Source organism: Sodiomyces alcalophilus, assembly GCF_042370955.1.
Source record: "Sodiomyces alcalophilus JCM 7366 unplaced genomic scaffold ACRALscaffold_5, whole genome shotgun sequence".
Classification (NCBI taxonomy): domain Eukaryota; kingdom Fungi; phylum Ascomycota; class Sordariomycetes; order Glomerellales; family Plectosphaerellaceae; genus Sodiomyces; species Sodiomyces alcalophilus.
The window spans coordinates 1209330-1225615 of record NW_027263536.1 but is presented as its reverse complement, the minus strand read 5'-3'; the positions used below and the strand labels follow the sequence as shown (position 1 = coordinate 1225615).

The 16286-nt window shown below is 57.8% G+C and overlaps 5 protein-coding genes across 5 annotated transcripts; 2 read left to right on the top strand and 3 right to left on the bottom strand.

Moving 5' to 3' along the window:
• Window positions 1-16: 16 nt before the first annotated feature.
• On the bottom strand, window positions 17-2787 carry ACRALDRAFT_1043803 (uncharacterized protein). Its single transcript, XM_071015324.1, has 2 exons — window positions 2445-2787; window positions 17-2361 (listed from the first exon to the last, which is right to left on the bottom strand). The coding sequence occupies exons 1-2, from the start codon at window positions 2520-2522 to the stop codon at window positions 544-546; spliced, it is 1896 nt and encodes a 631-aa protein (XP_070874143.1). The 5' UTR covers window positions 2523-2787; the 3' UTR covers window positions 17-543.
• A 442-nt stretch (window positions 2788-3229) lies between these two features.
• Window positions 3230-5368, top strand: ACRALDRAFT_1051568 (uncharacterized protein; the record flags this gene model as incomplete). Its single annotated transcript, XM_071015693.1, has 2 exons — window positions 3230-4025; window positions 4103-5368. The coding sequence occupies exons 1-2, from the start codon at window positions 3672-3674 to the stop codon at window positions 5366-5368; spliced, it is 1620 nt and encodes a 539-aa protein (XP_070874142.1). The 5' UTR covers window positions 3230-3671.
• A 760-nt stretch (window positions 5369-6128) lies between these two features.
• On the bottom strand, window positions 6129-8367 carry ACRALDRAFT_1071683 (uncharacterized protein; the record flags this gene model as incomplete). The annotated part of the gene is made up of 4 exons (XM_071017885.1): window positions 6129-7688; window positions 7790-7888; window positions 8169-8195; window positions 8299-8367. 4 exons carry the CDS (start codon window positions 8365-8367, stop codon window positions 6129-6131), a joined length of 1755 nt encoding a protein of 584 aa, XP_070874141.1.
• A 663-nt stretch (window positions 8368-9030) lies between these two features.
• ACRALDRAFT_2042907 (uncharacterized protein) lies at window positions 9031-9952 on the top strand (the record flags this gene model as incomplete). Its single annotated transcript, XM_071021297.1, has 3 exons — window positions 9031-9291; window positions 9370-9613; window positions 9903-9952. The coding sequence occupies 3 exons, from the start codon at window positions 9031-9033 to the stop codon at window positions 9950-9952; spliced, it is 555 nt and encodes a 184-aa protein (XP_070874140.1).
• Window positions 9953-11726: 1774 nt separating this feature from the next.
• On the bottom strand, window positions 11727-13427 carry ACRALDRAFT_1034776 (uncharacterized protein; the record flags this gene model as incomplete). The annotated part of the gene is made up of 2 exons (XM_071014980.1): window positions 11727-12218; window positions 12304-13427. Coding segments are annotated over 2 exons (1616 nt in total), but the record flags the coding sequence as incomplete, so codon positions are not given.
• Window positions 13428-16286: the final 2859 nt, after the last annotated feature.

Genomic DNA, 16286 nt, shown 5'->3' with positions numbered 1-16286 from the left:
CGGCGTCCTTCTCGAAAACTGCGCGAGGGAGCGCACTGGAGCGTGAATCGGAAGAGAAAGGAGAGAAGGGCGAAGAATGCCGCTGGGATTAAAGCCGAAAATCCGGTTTAGTCCCGTTCTAGTTTTGACGAGTTGGCTGAGATGTTTTAAGTCTCTCGCCTTGGTGGACTGAGAAGCAAGCCGCTCACTTTAGATCGCTAGCAGATAGCTACGGCCGTTGTGGGCATGTTCGGAGTACATAATGTAAGCCTTTGCTCTTCTGTTTATAACGCCTGACTTGAGAGACAACTGCTATCGTAACATGTAGGTGGGTGATGTGTTTTGTTTTCGAGTCTCCTTCCCACCGCCGTTTCCCCATCCTAGAACGCCGTTGAGCCAACGCGGTGGGCAATGCCCATTGAAAGGAAAAAGAATAACAAGAACAGTAATAATAATAAAATAAAAAAAGGTAAAGGACTTCCACATGATACAACACATGACGGCAACGCCACCTACTCTTGGGATTGAGGACTCGCGGTTTCAATCGTCTGCCTCTCTTGATATTTAGAACTTGTACTTGGTCTCCCGCTTCTTCTCGCTCCGCTTTTCCTCGACCTTCTGCCGCTTCCTCGACTCCTGGGCAATCATCTCGGACAGGTCCTCCTCGTAGCTCCACTTGGCGCCGACGCCCTCCTGGCGGCGGCCCTCGTCGAAGCGGCGCTGCAGCTCCTCCTTGTCGATGCCGTCGTGGTGCTGCAGGCTCTCCGGGTCGAGGGCCACGTCCACGTCGCCGGGTTTCTTGCGCTTGCGGCCGCTGTCGTCGTCCTGGCCGAGCACGGGGAGGTGGGCGCCTGCGGATCGCTGCTGTGGGAGGTCGTAGACGCGGTCGCTGCCGAAGAAGCCCTCGGTGCGCTGCTGCCGCTCGGGAATGACCTGGTAGGCGGCGCGCGGGTGGGCGCTCTCTTCCGTGTCGAAGCCGCGGCGCTGCTTGCGCAGGTCGAGCTCGCCGGCGATGGAGGTCTCGACGCCGTGGCCTGGGTAGTCGGTCGGTACGCTGGAGGCCATGCCTGCCGGGGTCTCGAGGCCGGTGGCGGGTTCGGTGCCGCCGGGGACGTCTTCCTCGTCTTCCTCGTCCGACTCGTCTTCGTCCGACTCTTCCTCTTCGGATTCTTCCTCCCGCGGCTGCAGCTCGCCCCATAGGGTCTTGTCGACGGGTTCGCCGGTCGGGAGTGGTTGCGCTGCCTGGGGTGCTCCCGCGGCGGCGGCGCCGGCATCCGCCGCCTGGTTGCCGAGGCCGAAGATGTCGCCGCCGTAGAGAGGCCGGTTGAACTCGTCGACGGGGGGTTTGCCCCAACCGCCGGGGTGGAAACCCCAGGAACCGCCGGGAGGTGGCGGGGCGTTGAGGCCGGGGATCTTTAGTGTGGGGTAGGACGGAGGGGGCCCGAATCGCTGCTGGTTGATCAGCCAGGGGGGCGGGGCGCCGGGGGGCATGCCCAGGGCTTCCTTGGTGCCGTCGGAGAGCTCGCCGGCGCGGAAGTGCTGGAAATCGCCCTCGTTCTCCTTGCCCTCGTAGTAGACCTCGCCGAAGCGGGTGAGCGGGGGTTTGGTCTGGAAGCGGAAGAAGGCGTCGTATAGTTTTTGGTAGTCAATGTCCAGCTTGCCCATTTTCGGGGCGACTCGTTCCCGCTGCTTCTGCTTCAGGGACTGCTGGTCCTGCTTCTCCAGGACGGCGTCCCGCATCTCGGTGATGCCCGTCTCGGCGATGAAGGCCGGTAACCTGAAGGGCGGCTTCTCGATGCCGCGCTTGGAGGAGAGGTACTCTCTCTTGAGGGACCAGTGGGTGGGGACGGGGACGACGTTCTTCTGGGCCTTGATTTGCACGAGCAGGCGCGGATCCGAGGACGACACGTCTTGCCACTCGACGACCTCGGGGATCTTGACCAGGGCTTTGAGTTCGGCGATGGAGAGCTTGTTGAGTTGCTTGCGCTTCTTCTTGGATAACCTGGTCTGGCCCTGGTTTTCCTCGTCTTCGCTGGGGATTTCGTCGTCCTCGTGGTAGAATACTTCGCCGGTGTTCCCGGCGTTGGCCTCTTTCGCGACCTCATCTTCGTCCAGCGTGGCGCCGAACCTTTTGAAGACGTCTCTGTACAGGGACAGTGCTTCGTCGTCGTAGTCGAGCTCGATGTGGACATCTTCGACCTTGGCGGGTTTGGTATCGTCCGAATCTTTGTCGTCTGTTTTTTTGTCGTCCGTCTTTTTCTCGTCTGCGTCCTTTTCATCCTTCTTCACCTCGGGCGCGGCATCAGCGGGTTGTTCTTGTTCGCCATTGACGGTTTCTTCAGGCTTCTTCTCTTCGGTGGATTCTGATCTCTTGGCGGCAGCCTGTAGAGTGTTATGCTCGGTCAGTAAGGGAGACAAGACAAAAAAAAAGGGAGAGAAACGGGCTAATGGCGACCAGGACGAACCTCTTCCTGAGCGGCCTTCTTCTGCTCCTTCCTTCTGGCCCGCCGCATTTGGTTCTTGGTCATCTTTGGGGCCGCCATGTTGACAGTAGATTATTGGTTTGCGACGAGGGGGAGGGGGAGGGTGATTGCTTCGGGGTGATGAGCTGGATGAGCGCAAAGAGAACGAGACCCCCGGTGATGATGCGCTTCCTGGGATCTCGCATATGGCGGTGGTAGGTGGTATAGAAAGAGGACGATAAAAAACAATGATCCGAAAGGCGAGAATTGAATGGAAAAAAAAAAGCGAAACTTGATCCGTCCAGTTGATGGGTCTGACGAACCGTTGGGTTGAGCACCGTTCACCTGGTTTCCCTTTTTTGGCGCGACTTTGTATTACGGAGTTGTATGCGTAGTAAATCTTGGTCAATTCTAGTTTCGCGGGGACCTCGACGCGCCACCCTAGCAGCTATGGTTGAGCCTCATCCGAGCTGAAAGTGTGGCTCAGTCAGTAGGCCATGCACTGTTAGTAATACGCAGTAGTAAGTATTACTTCGTACCTATTCAAAGGTACAAAGTGGGCTGAGTTTCCAACACAGTATCTACTTCGTAATTATTACTCCTTTAATAGGTATGCAATTCAAGCATGTCGGGTTTTATGACTTTTGATTGGCTATCAACCGATAAAGACATCTAACACCTAGACACCACGCCGCCCAATGCAGCGACTCCATTCGACGGGATCTAGGAATTGGCAATAGGTATTTGATACTTTCGTAATACTTCCCACTCTGTCGCTTTGGAATGGACGATTCTCATCCTTTTGAATCCTTCATAACGACACGAGCCCATACTCGACCCGACTTCCCAGCGACTCCCCTTCTCTCGCTTTGCTCCTCAACCTGAAAGAGATCTTTGCGTCGTCAATCGCCCGTCGATCGCTCGTTACTGTTTACCCATCGCCATTGGCCTCGTTGTCCTTGGCTAGATCTTGCTTGAAAGGGACGGCAGGACGGGACAATGCCTTGATTGTCGCGATTCCCTAGAATTGCGCCTTTGCCTCTCTCTCTTTCTTCTTCTTGTCGCTTATGCGCAGCCTCGTCTCTCGTTTCTAATACCATCAACATCCGAACGAACCCTCCCGCTCGTCGTCGCCGCCCCGCGCCATCATCCCCCCCTCCCTCCGCCAAAGGCCGCGTCATGCCTCATTCCACCGACTTCTGATCCCCCCAAACGTTCGAACATAATACCATGATGGAGAAGTTTCCCGACCTCGTCGACACCCAGTCGACCACGTCCCAGACTGCGAGAGGTGGTGTCAGTCCCATCAAGGCGAACGGCATCGTTGGTCCCAATGGCCCCGACAACCCCCCCGATCGCTGGCTACCTAGGCGCAACAGCCGCACCGTACGATGGAACGCCTCGGGCCAGCCGCCCCAGGCCCCGCCGCCGGGCCATGGTCGTGCTGGTCACGTCCGCGGCCATTCGCGCCAGAAGAGCCTCAGCGAGGCTTTCCAAACCATACGGTCCCGCCGTGGCAGCGTCACCCAGAACGCCCAGGAGATTGCCGATGCTCTGCGGGCTCCCGTGTCTCCGACCTTGATTGTATGCTCTCTCGTCCACCCCTTCCGTCCGACCTGAGGCCAAATGGTTATTAACTGTGATGCTTCTTTTCCGACTAGATCATCTGTATCTTGTGGTACACCTCCTCTGCCCTGACCAACACATCCTCCAAGTCCATATTGACGACTTGGTCCAAGCCTGCCACCCTCACCGTCATCCAGTTCGCCTTTGTATCCTCCTACTGCCTCCTCTCCGCCTGGCTCGCCTCGGTCTTCCCCATCATCAAGACCCGCGTGCCGGCGCTAAAGTATGGCATCCGTCCCCCGACACGCGACGTGATCCTGACCACGCTCCCGCTCTCCACGTTCCAAATCTTCGGCCACCTCCTGAGCTCGTCGGCCACCTCCAAGATCCCCGTCTCGCTCGTCCACACCATCAAGGGCCTCTCGCCCCTCTTTACCGTCTTGGCCTACCGATTCGTCTACAACATCCGCTACTCGACCAACACCTACCTCTCCCTCATCCCGCTGACCTTTGGCGTCATGCTGGCCTGCTCGGGCAAGCACAGCCAGTATGGCGGCGAGCTTATGGGCGTCCTCTCCGCCCTGTTTGCCACCATGATCTTCGTCACCCAGAACATCTTTTCCAAACGCTTGTTCAACGAGGCCGCCAAAGCCGAAGCAGCGGGCATGTCGGCCCGGTCGAAGAAGCTGGACAAGCTCAACCTGCTCTGCTATTCTTCCGGCATGGCGTTTATCCTGACCCTGCCCATCTGGTTCTGGTCCGATGGTATCGGTATCATCAAGGAACTCCTGCAAGGCGCTTCGTCCGTCCCTGTCGGCGGCGAGGCGGCGGCGGGAGGTCTCGACAAGGGCCGTCTGGCTCTTAAGTTCGTTTTCAACGGTACCTGTCATTTCGGCCAAAACATTCTTGCCTTCAGCCTCCTGTCCATCGTCTCTCCTGTGACCTACTCGGTCGCCAGCCTCATCAAGCGCGTCTTTGTCATCGTCATCGCCATCATCTGGTTCAGAAACTCGACCACCATGGTTCAGGGTGTCGGCATCGCTCTCACTTTCCTGGGCCTGTACCTCTACGACCGGACCCACGACAGGGACAAGGCCGACCGCAAAGCCCAGCTGATGGAGATCAAAGAAGAGCCGCTACTGCCCCTGGACACCATTACCGGTAGAACGTCGACTCAAAGCCCGCATCTGTTTGAGAGTCCCGCTCCCGCGTCGGCCACTTTCCACGGAAACGGGTTCAGGCCCAACGGCGACGACCTTAAGAAGACCGATGGCCCAGGGTCGACGAATGGCGCCGTGTGGCTTGCCCCTGGTACCAAACAGGAAGATACCTGGCGGGTAGGCGACGGAAAGGTTTTGTGAGTACCGACTGGGACCTGGCCGTGTACTTTGTGTGTCTAAATTTACCCCTTTTCTTTTCTTTTTTCTTTTTTTGTCTTTGTTCTTCTTTCTCCCCTTTTTCAGCCTTGGCTCTACGACTACAGATTCCCATCCTCCCGGAACCCATGGGCCCGTGGCCTTTGGTTTATCTATTATTTTTGCTTTCCTTCGACATCCCGTGAGTGAGACGGGACTCTTCAAGATATGAATGACGGGCCTACCTTGGCGTGCAACGAAGGACTGTTTTGTCGGGGGAGGGAAGAGAAGAAAACAAACACAAAAAGGCGGACAAAATACGAGAAAATGCTACCTACTTGAACGTCTGAATGCGGAGGAGACGGAAATAGAGATATTGGATTGGCGTTGTCGACTGGGTCGATGGTTTGGACATCCCGTCTGCTTCTCATTTGGGTCACCCCGAAGGAAGACGAGTCTACGAGAGGTTGGGCGAGTTACTGCCGGTTAAACCGGCGACTGACTCTATTACCTGTTTCGAACCTGTCCTGAGACGTGCTGGTGCCGAAATGGACGCGTATATAACAAGATAGAGTATGTATAAAAGAGTTGTTCGAGTATTATGACTGCATTTGACGCCGGTTCGTATAAGCAAGTTGTCCCGGAGAAATCAATAATAAAGTCATCTATGGATACAAATTCCTGAACTAATACGACCCGACAACCACAATATATGCCCAGAAGATGCCAGTAAATACAATCGTGTGGCCCAGTGACACTGCCCCCTTCATTCAACAAGCCAGTCTTCGACTTCCACGCCAATGCTTCGTCCAACGCCGCGGATGACCTCCCAGCTGACATTGACCCTCCATTTGCCCGCACGGTCCATGACGTCCGCCGTGGCGCCAACGCGCACGAGGAGCCGCAGGCTGGCCAAGGTGGCGATGGCGGCTCCCACATCGCCATCCAGGCCGGCGGCGCCGATGCCGAGACCGCTCCCGTCGGCGATCCACTCGGTGCGCACGGCGGCGAAGATGGCCATCATGCGCTCCAGCACAAAGGCGTGGGCGCCGAGGAGCTTCCGGGCGATCTTGCGGTGCTTGGTGCGTCGGGTGGTGGTCCCGTAGCCGCCGCCTCTTCCTCCGCGCCGGCGACGGCGGCCGTGGTGGAAGGTGGAGAAGAGGGTCAGGTCATGGCGGGCCGTGTTGTGGGAGGCGAGATAGGCGGCGAGGAGGAGGAGGCGCGCCGTGGTGGGGAGGAGGTGGGCTATGTCTGGCGTTCCCGGCTGTGCTTGTGTTTGTGGGACGGTGGCGGCGGAGGTGCGCCTAGCGGGCGTACCTTGCTCCTTGGTCGGCGCAGCATTATCAGTACTGGTATGGGTCGGGGCGGATGAAGACGAAGACGAAGAGGTGGGCTGGGTCGCAACGACGGAAATGATGCTCGGGTTCAGTAGGGCTTCGTCTTGGAAGTGGTGGCGGGCGACGATGACGAGCTTGGTGAACTCGCGTGGACCGTGGGTGCCGGCAAGGATGGGAGCCGTGAATCGCGGCCAGAGGGCGTCGCAGGCGCGACGGAACGAAGGGAGGGTGCGGGAGGCGGAGGCGGTGACAGCATCGTGGACGGCGTTGCAGAATCGTGGCCAGAGGAATTGTATGTCATCGTCGGTGGTGTTGGGAAGCGTGGCAGGCGGCGTGGCGGAGAGAATCTTGGTGAAGTCGGACTTGGTATAGTTGGGGAAGTGGATGGACGGGACCACGAGCGAGGTCCTGAGGAAGCCGGCGGGTGGATGGGTGACGACGAAGACGCAGGTCAGAGATGGGATCTGCGTTGAGAATTTTCTTCGGATTAGCGTGGAGTCGCTAGCTAAGAAGACAAGCATAACTAGGAGAGATTCGGTGGACAACCAAAGATGGGTGCTTACAATCTCTGGGAGGCGGGCCAAGGCAGGAAGAAGCGTGACAGGGACATCGCGCTGACGATCAATCGAGTCGAAGACGAGGACAAATCGAAAACTAGAAGAGCGAGGTTGGTCTTTGAGCATCCTGGAGAGCTCGACGGTGAGCTGTGACATGGACTCGCATCTCTTTGGGCGAGAGGTATAATGGAGAGCATCGGCCACGGCGCTGAGGGTTCTTTCGAAGAGATGCCGGGCGGTTATGCATTGTATGGAGTTGAGGATGGCGTAGGAGAGAAGAGACTGTTGGTCGACATGGTTGTCGCTATCGTGGGCATGGGCAGACGCAGGCGGCGGTACGTGAAGGTTCTGCAGAAGAGCCTCGACTATACTCGACTTGCCGGTGGCTTCGGTGCCATAGAGGATGAGGTTGCGACAGGGCGCGGCGTGCGGCTGGGAATGTTGTTGGCCGTGATGTTCTTAATTGATGAGATGGAGGAGGACGAATTGGTGATTTTGGCTGGACGACTGTCACGCCAGGCATCAGCACTTACATGGAGTAAAGCAGCCAGCGATCTGATCTGGGGTTCGCGACAGGGGAATCTCTGGTTTAACGTTGAGATCAAGACTTCGTCGGGCAGCTGGAAGACGGACTGCATAATGGTCAAGTAGCCGTGCGTCTTTATGGGGAGGAGCAAGTAGGGAGAAGAAAGAACGAATAGGATACACGGCTCGGGTCGTGGATCAATAGTTGGTGGTGAGGTGTCGGGAGAGGGTAAAGGTAGGAACTGAAGCTGAAGCTGCGACTTGATACAGAATGTACGAATACTCGGTACGGACAAAGTCGCGATATCGGCGCGGAGTCACATGACATGAAACGTCGAGTTACAGCAATGCGAAGTACCTACTTTGCATGGTATTGGATGTACATACAAATAGAGTGACGAGACACAACTGTACCTAGAGTACATCCATGTTCAGACGGCAAGCAGGCATTGTTGCTCTTACTCCGGGATTCTACAGCCAGCAATTGATTACTGTAAAGAGAGGCCGGGAAACATACGATTCTATCCATCCGTCTTGCATCGTTGACTTCTGTGCCAAGACGAAAGGCGAAGAACTCATCTGCCATCTTCTTCGTAGCCCTGCAAACAGAGACCACAATGAAAATGATCCAATACCCAAAGGTCTTGATAAAAACAAAAATTCCGCCCGCGATGGCCCCGAAGGACAATCGAAAAAGGACGTCTCCGCGACGTGCAATGCAGGCCTTCCTTCTTACTCAGTGGCATTCATGAGCGCCTCTGAATCGAACAAGGTAAGTATGAAGAAGAGAAGAGGAAAGAAAAGCAAAAGGGAGCGAGGGGCCGTGGATATTTATAGTCGACCGTTGGCGCCCTGGCTGATTGCGAGTGGAGTCGGTACCTGCGTCAAGGTACCACCTGGCGGTCCACGGAGCTACGAATTTCCGCTACGGGTCGTTCGTCCAGCCTCCATGTGGTCCGTGTACCTGATGGTGGGGGAACAGATAATTCCAGTCTGAGCTTCACTTCCATCCTCCTGATAATAGTCCATCCATATCGTCATCTAATACAGCTTTGGTTACAACGTTCCGCCGAGTTGAAGTCTGATCTAAGGGACTCGAAGCGCCGAGGCTAATTGTTTTCTATTCTATTTGTTTTGCCCAGACGAACAGACACAGACAGATACACGACCAACTCGAGCAGCTCGCTGCCATTACACCAACAACAACACCTCAATCACCCACCGCTTCTCCCACTCAAGGCTGCCCACCATGGTCGACGTGGAAATGGACATCGACGAACCCCAACAGGAGCAAGAACTCCACCCCGCCCCCGCGGGCCCCGGGCCCAGCCAATCCTCCATGCAAACCCATGCCCGCGCCACCGCCGTACGATCCATCGAAGGCTGGATCATCATCGTCACCAACGTCCACGAAGAAGCCGACGAGGAGGCCATCCACGACAAGTTTGGCGAATACGGCGAGATCAAGAACCTGCATCTCAACCTGGACCGAAGGAGCGGTTATGTCAAGGTGAGACCGGTGACGAGAAAGAAGAGAAAAATGGCAGTAGAATACAGACAGGACTAACTCGAATGACCTCACCTCCAGGGCTACGCACTGATCGAGTACGCCACGCTCCAGGAAGCCCGCGCCGCCATCGACGACGCCCACCAGAGCAAGCTCCTCGACCTCACCATCAGCGTCGACTTTGCCTTTGTGCGTCCCCCGCCAGGCAAGGGCGCGAGACACCACCAGGCCGGCGGCGGTGGCGGCCGTGCGCTGAATCGCGGCCGTGGACGGAGTCGTAGCCGTAGCCGCACTCCTGGCGCCGGCCCGGACCGAAATGCCGACGGTGACCTTATCATCCGTGGCAGTCATCATGATGGCGACGGCGGTCGTAATGGCGACGGTGACCTTATCATCCGTGGCAGTGATCGTGATGGCGACGGCGGTCGTGACCGAGACGGTGACAGGGATATCGAGTGATCCGAGAAACATCTAATCCTACGAAACTGCAATGGCTACTCTGATTCTACATCCCCCGACGGCTGGAGTATGAAGGAAACGCCAAAGTTGGGAGCTGCGGCGACGGTATGCGGTTGCGGGTTGGCGGGCAGGCAGTCCATTACTACCCCTGGTAGCCATCTCCAGTCGCTCCGGCCAGGGAAGCCTGCCTGCTCGACCACCCTGAAAACCCCTGGGAGATGGTGAGCCTCGCGCGTCGTTAGTGGAAAGTGCCCGGGTTCAAAAGTGCATACACCACGGGGAAGCATCTTGGGGCCGACATGTCATCATGTCGGCGTGTGAACAGACGTTTGACGAGGTACGTTCAGATTCGAGAGCCATCACTCCAGCCAGACGGCCCATGTTGTCCCTTGCGAATTCTTCGGCTGACCTTGACGCCTCCAGACAGGCCAAGCAAAATACAAAATCTTGATTTCTTCGCACCGGTGAGCTGGCAAGTCGACTCTGTCAAGTCCACATTAGGAGACCAGACCTCTCCCTGTGCCTCATCAGTCGCATCCCTACATCAATCTCGGTGTACTGCTAATGTTACCTGTCCGTCCATGTCGACAATCACATTCGACTCCTGGTTGGAAAACAAATTGCGCTCGTTTCTATTCGCAAACTAAATGATCAAAACACCATGCCACGAATATGTTGCTACATGACTAGAATGCTAAATGATGCGCCTCTAAATACCAAGTAGAAAACAAGAGAGGTCCCCATGTCAACGGGGGTATTCAGAGACCTCTTCCAACTTTTGTTATTCATACCTGCTCGACGGGCCGTTGTATCCGACGTCATCGGCAGCAGAATCGTAATCATCATAATCTATCACCTCCCGGCCGGCGGGAGGCGCTCTCTCGAATTGGTACCCTGGGTACTGCTGTTGATTTTGCTGGGCAGGGGGAGGGGGTTGATAATAATACTGTGCTTGTGGTTTCTCGCCCCGAGCTGTCGCGGGTCGTGCATGTTGCGGTAGTGGCTGGCCATGGTGGTACTGTTGTTGCCCGGGTCCCATGTTGAAGCTCACTCCGCCAACGCCACCTCCACCGCCGGCGCCGCCGGCGACACGCTCCTGGCTCACGGGGAGGGAATGCGCAGGCGACATGGGCTGCGGCTCAAGAGCCCCTTGCTTCTGTTTCTTTCTGAAGCTCAAAAACCTTTTAAACCCTGTCGGCCCAGGCTGAGGCTGCTGTGTGTTCAGTTCCTGTCCATCCTCGTCGTCGTCCCAGAACAGCCGCGGCACGAGGAGCCGATACGGCACCGTGATGCCCGCAGGGTCCCGGGCATTCACCTCGACGTTTAACGTTATCTCGAGCCCACCGTTCAGGTCGACTTGGTAAGCAGCAGCCCCTCCTTTCTTCATTTGCTTCGTCGTTAAGCCGGTCGGCGTACGGTGGAACGGCTTGATGAGCGGGTCGGGCTCTTGCTGTGCCGGTTGCGTCACTGCCGTTGGCCGCGCCGTAAAGTACTGCTCATCCCCGGGTGTGAATTCATCGTTTTGAGGCCTTCCGCTGCCACCGCGGAGGCTCATCCCTCTCTGGACGCCCGGGGCGCCATGGTGATTCTCGTCGCCGCTCTCCGAGTCGCCCCACTGACCGTTGATTCCGCCGTCGTCCGGTCGCTTGTTACGTTGTCCACGGTTTCCAAAGAAACCCTGCTGGGTGAACTCGCCGCGCGTCAAGGACATGGTCCGAGTCATGGGGTGCGACGGCGCAGGCTGTTGGGGCGACGAGACTGAGCCGCGCCGTGAAAAGCGGCGGAACAGGCTACCGACACGGCCGCCGGAAGTGGGTGGTCTTGGATCGCGTTCTGGCGGCGTCCTTCGAGTCTTTGACAGCCGACGCGCGATACTACCAGCACCGCTCGCGGGAACAGGCGGTGCTGGGCCGGTATAATCGTCACCATCGTCAGGCAAAGGCGGCGTTGGAGGTGGTGTCATTCCGGGCTTCCACTCCCTAATGGAACACCAATTACGGTGGGGGAGCAAGTGCTTGTTTTTCCTCGGTCTGCCGTCGACGCCGTCCTGGAACAACGGTATCATGCTCTCGCAGGTGTTCTCGTCAAACTGATGTACCTTGTTGCGCTTGTTCAGAATGTCGGCAAGGAGATTGGGCGGCGGCGCGTTGGCGATCGCGGAAGAGATGATGTTAGGGATATAGCGGAAGTCTTTGTGTTTGGGTAGTCCAACCTTGGGGTTGGTGTAAAACTGGCCGACGGCAGCCAGGTGAACATCGCCACTAAGGATGGTGACTCGCACAGACTTGTCGGCGGCCAAGTCTTGAAGGTCTTCGACCACGATGCTCCGCTCTTTCTTGTGGCTAGGCGCTGTCCAGTGTTCGTTCAGGTCATCCAGGACCTCAGCTCCGTCATCGATGCGGTTCAGCGCCTTGCCAAGCAGCCCGAGCTTACCCATGGCCTTGACGGGGTCCATAATCCGTGACGACAAGCTAAAGAGTCGAAAAGTTAGGAAAGATTGCTCAGCAGCGAGAGAGAAAGACGGGACAAAATTGGGGAACTTGCATGTTTTCCAACCAAACCATTCGCGGATAGGCAATCGGCACACCCATGAGCACCAGTAGATGGTCCGTGGCGCCCCGTCTGACTTCCTCGTAGCACCGGTCCATGATCGATTTCCACGTCTCCTCGCTCATGACGTCGGACGGCGTCCTCTCGGTGCGGGCATCCACGGCCAGCAGGGAGACCTTGGCGCCTAGGGACATGAACAAGCTACGGCTCAGCTCGTTGATATAAGGCCCCGGCTTCTTCCCGACCAACCAGCTCGGCTCCGTCGTACCCGACTCATCCGGGATGCTCTGATGCTGGAACAGCATGTAATACTTGAAAGCCACGGCGCCGAGGCCGGCAAAGCAGGGCGAATTCTGATCATCGTGTGGGTAGGAGCCGTAGCCATCCGAGATATCGTGATCGTCCCACATGTTGACCATGGGAATCTGCGAGTTGGCAACGCTAAACAGGCCCTGGGAGAACCATTCGCAGTATCGCTCGAGGTAGAGCCACTCGAGCTCGTTCTGCATTTGGGGAGTGAAGGGTGCGGCGCGTTTCCGCTGCGGATCCTTGATGTCTAGCCACTTGTCAAACTGCTCGCTCTCCCCTACCAGACAGTCGTTATAGACCTGGTCTCCGCCGCCGATCATGACGTGGAAGGGCTGCGTCTGATGGGTGTTGAGGACATCGCGCCACATAGGATCTGGACCGCTCAGGTCATCCGGGTTGACGCTCATGCTGAACCCGTTGCAGCTGTGGAACATGATGTTCATCGACTGGCCTTGCGCCGGGACCCAGAAGCCCGTCGCCGGGCCCCTATTGATGCGATATGCAATCCGTTGCTGCGTGTCGCGGAGCTCCACCTCAATGTTGAAACGCCAAAAGGTGCATCCCCTCTCGGCATGCAGACGGAATCCACGCACGTCTTTGTACTTGGACAGCCGTTCTCCGTCGGTCTCGGCACGCCGTAGGCGGCTGGAGAATGACCCAGGAAGGTCAGTCGCGCCATCGGGCAATGGGTAATCAGGCGGGCTCCTTGTCGACTCAAAGAGACCCTCGTCCGTTTCATCTCTTGAGAGGTCTTTGGCCTCTTCTAGATGCTCGACGGGACGGACGTAAAGGGTCTCTCCCCGCCTTCCGACCTTGGGCATGCCGGCTATGGGGTCGACATACTCGGGGGGAAGGGACTGTTCGCCATGGAGCTCCTGAGGGGGTGGAGGCAGAAGCTCTATCGGCTGCAGGAAGAGTCGAAGAGTCGGTGCAATGTCATATTTGGACTCGGAGTCTTGAGTGACAATCATGACGGAACCCCGCCAAATCTCGCGGTCTGAGACAGACAAGTTGCTGCGCGTTGAGCGGGCGGCGGGGCCCTTCTCATGCCTGATGCCACAGTAGCGCAGCAAGGGACCACACCTGAGGTACAGCGGCGGTTTGAACCGTGTCGGTGCTGGGATGCGCGAGGGTTTATTAGCTTGGGCCATTCTATCGTGCCCATGTATGCCCAACTCACCGTTCTCGTCATATTCGCCATCAAACGCCTCTGCCTTCTTCGGCCGAGAGTTGACGCTGGACCGTCGTCGATTGCCGCCACCTTCCCACCACGGCGTGTTCTTATCAATCACCGGGAGGTTTTCTTCGTTTAGGTCAAGCAGAGCTCCGGCTAGGGTTCCGGTTGTTCCAGTCCTCCATTCGTCAAGGTACCTTGGACGCCTGTACAGCCCAGGGTCGTGGGTAGCTAAGCCCCCGCGTTGACTTGGCATGACCGACGTGTGACGAGACGGCTCGCGGACCGGCGGCTGGTCACGTTGCACAAGCTGTTGCTTCCCAACTGCTGCATGGGTCGCATTCGTTCCAGCGGCGGCAGTGGCGTCGGCAACCACCTTATTTCCAATCATGGTAGGGGGGAAGAGTGGATCGTCATCGTCATCATCGTCTTCTTCCGCTTCATTCGCAGCCTGACGAGCGATGGGGCCTGCGGTTCGAGGCGACATGTCTCCGGTGTCAATTCCTACCAATCTGGCAGCCTTGCTTGAGATGTTAGGGTGCATGGGTCTCCGCGGGGGGTGGCTCTCTGCTGGAGGGAGGCTCGGGCCGGAGGGCGGCGGTTGAGCACGAAGAGATTCTGGCCCTGGTCTGCCTGGAGGACCGGCGCCAAGCGGCATACCACCCATGGTGGCCGCGGTCTGGTCCATGGAAGCATTGCGGTTGGATACATCGCCATACCTCCTATCAGCTCTGATACGCCTACTAAACCACGGGTCACCGGGCGGTTCTTTCCTGAGCTTGTTACTGCCACTTCTCGTCAGAGAGAAGCCCCGACTTCTTCGGCCCCGACTGTGGCCTCGGTCTCGGCCTCGGTCACGGTCATGGTCGCTCGGCGAAGCTGTGAGAGGTGGCGCTGATGGCGGAGCAGTCTCGATGTTGTTACCTCGTGCACCGGCGCTGGGAAGCTGCAGGTCTTCGTTCTTCGCAGCGCGTTCCCGGAAACTCAAATTCCGCTGGGGCATGGAAGAGCTCGCTCCCCGACCTTCATGTGGAACATTGGTAACGGCTGGCGGACCTCTCTGGCGCTGCTCAGGCACAGCAGCTCCATATGGCCTTCCGTTTGCTGGATAATGTGGCGGCGCTGGTCCCCTGGTGGTGACGGACGCGGCCCTCTGTGGCCACACCATTGGCGCCTCTTTCAACTGTTGTCCACGGCCATGTTCTCGTCCAATTGACTCTGGTTGGTCACGAAAGCGCACGTGGTGAATCTGGGGAGGTGGACGTGGCTGCTGTTCCGTATGGTATTCCCTCTGTTGCTCGCCGTAGTACTCCCGGCGGTGCTTTCCATTGTTTTCTTGAGGGCTACTCTGCGGCTGATGCTGCGGACGCTGCAGTACTTGCTGTACCTGCCGTGGAGGCTGTTGTACTTGGTGCTGATTCTGCTGCACTTGCTGTACCTGCCGCGGAGGCTGTTGTACTTGGTGCTGATTCTGCTGCACTTGCTGCTCCGGCCGCGGAGGCTGTAGTACTTGTTGCTGATTCTGGTGTTGCACTTGCTGTTCATGCCGCGGAGGCTGTAGTACTTGTTGCTGATTCTGCTGTTGCACCTGCTGCTCATGCCGCGGAGGCTGTAGTACTTGTTGCTGATTCTGCTGTTGCACCTGCTGCTCCGGTCGCGGTGGCTGTTGCGCTTGGCGCTCATTCTGTTGTTGCACTTGTTGTTCCTCCTCCTGCTGCTGCTGCTGCGGCGGCGGCGGTTTGGCTGCGGAACGGTGGCGTATTAGGGGTTGTAAGAGGTCGGTGTTGTCAGGACCCGACTTCTCTCTCAGTTTCCTCTCAGCCGCCTCCACTCGGGCGCGCTTCTCCTCCTTGGTGATGCTGTCGAGCGTCAGCTCGAGCTTCTGCAGTGGAGAGCGGACGTTGGCAGACACTCTGCGGGTGGCCGGGTCTCTCCTAGGCTGAGCGGAGGCACCGGATGACTCGACAGCATGGCCGTTGCTCTTCGCGGCGCCCCTGACGGGAGGCGGCCTGCTCTGGTGGGGAGCATGATGGCCAACCTCCGGCTCTGGTGGCGGCTGGTTTGTACGGTAGGCGGCGAACTGCTGTTGCATGTTGTGTGGGTTGAAGGGCGGGGAGGTCGGTTGCGACGACGACGGCGGCGGCGGGGGGCCAGCGAAGTAGGTTGGGTCGCCGTGCGGACTGCGGTAGCTTATCGGTGGCGGCTTGGGGACATCGGGGGCCGCTGGCGGAGGGGGAGCGGTAGGTGGATCGAGATGTTCGGCTTCCTGACTTGGATGGCGCTGGGGCTTGTCTGCGAATTCGGAGGAAGGAGGCAGCTGAGGGGTGGTACCGTAGGGAAAGGAAGGTGGTCGAGGAGCTAGTCCCTGTGCAGTGAAGGTGGAAGGGGCGGGAGAGGCGAAAGGGCTCATGGTGGACTCGGTGGGAGCGTCGGTATTGGTCGTACGGGTGGTCTGGACCGATGCGCGGTTCGACCTGGCAGCCGCTGGGCCGCCATCCATTGAATC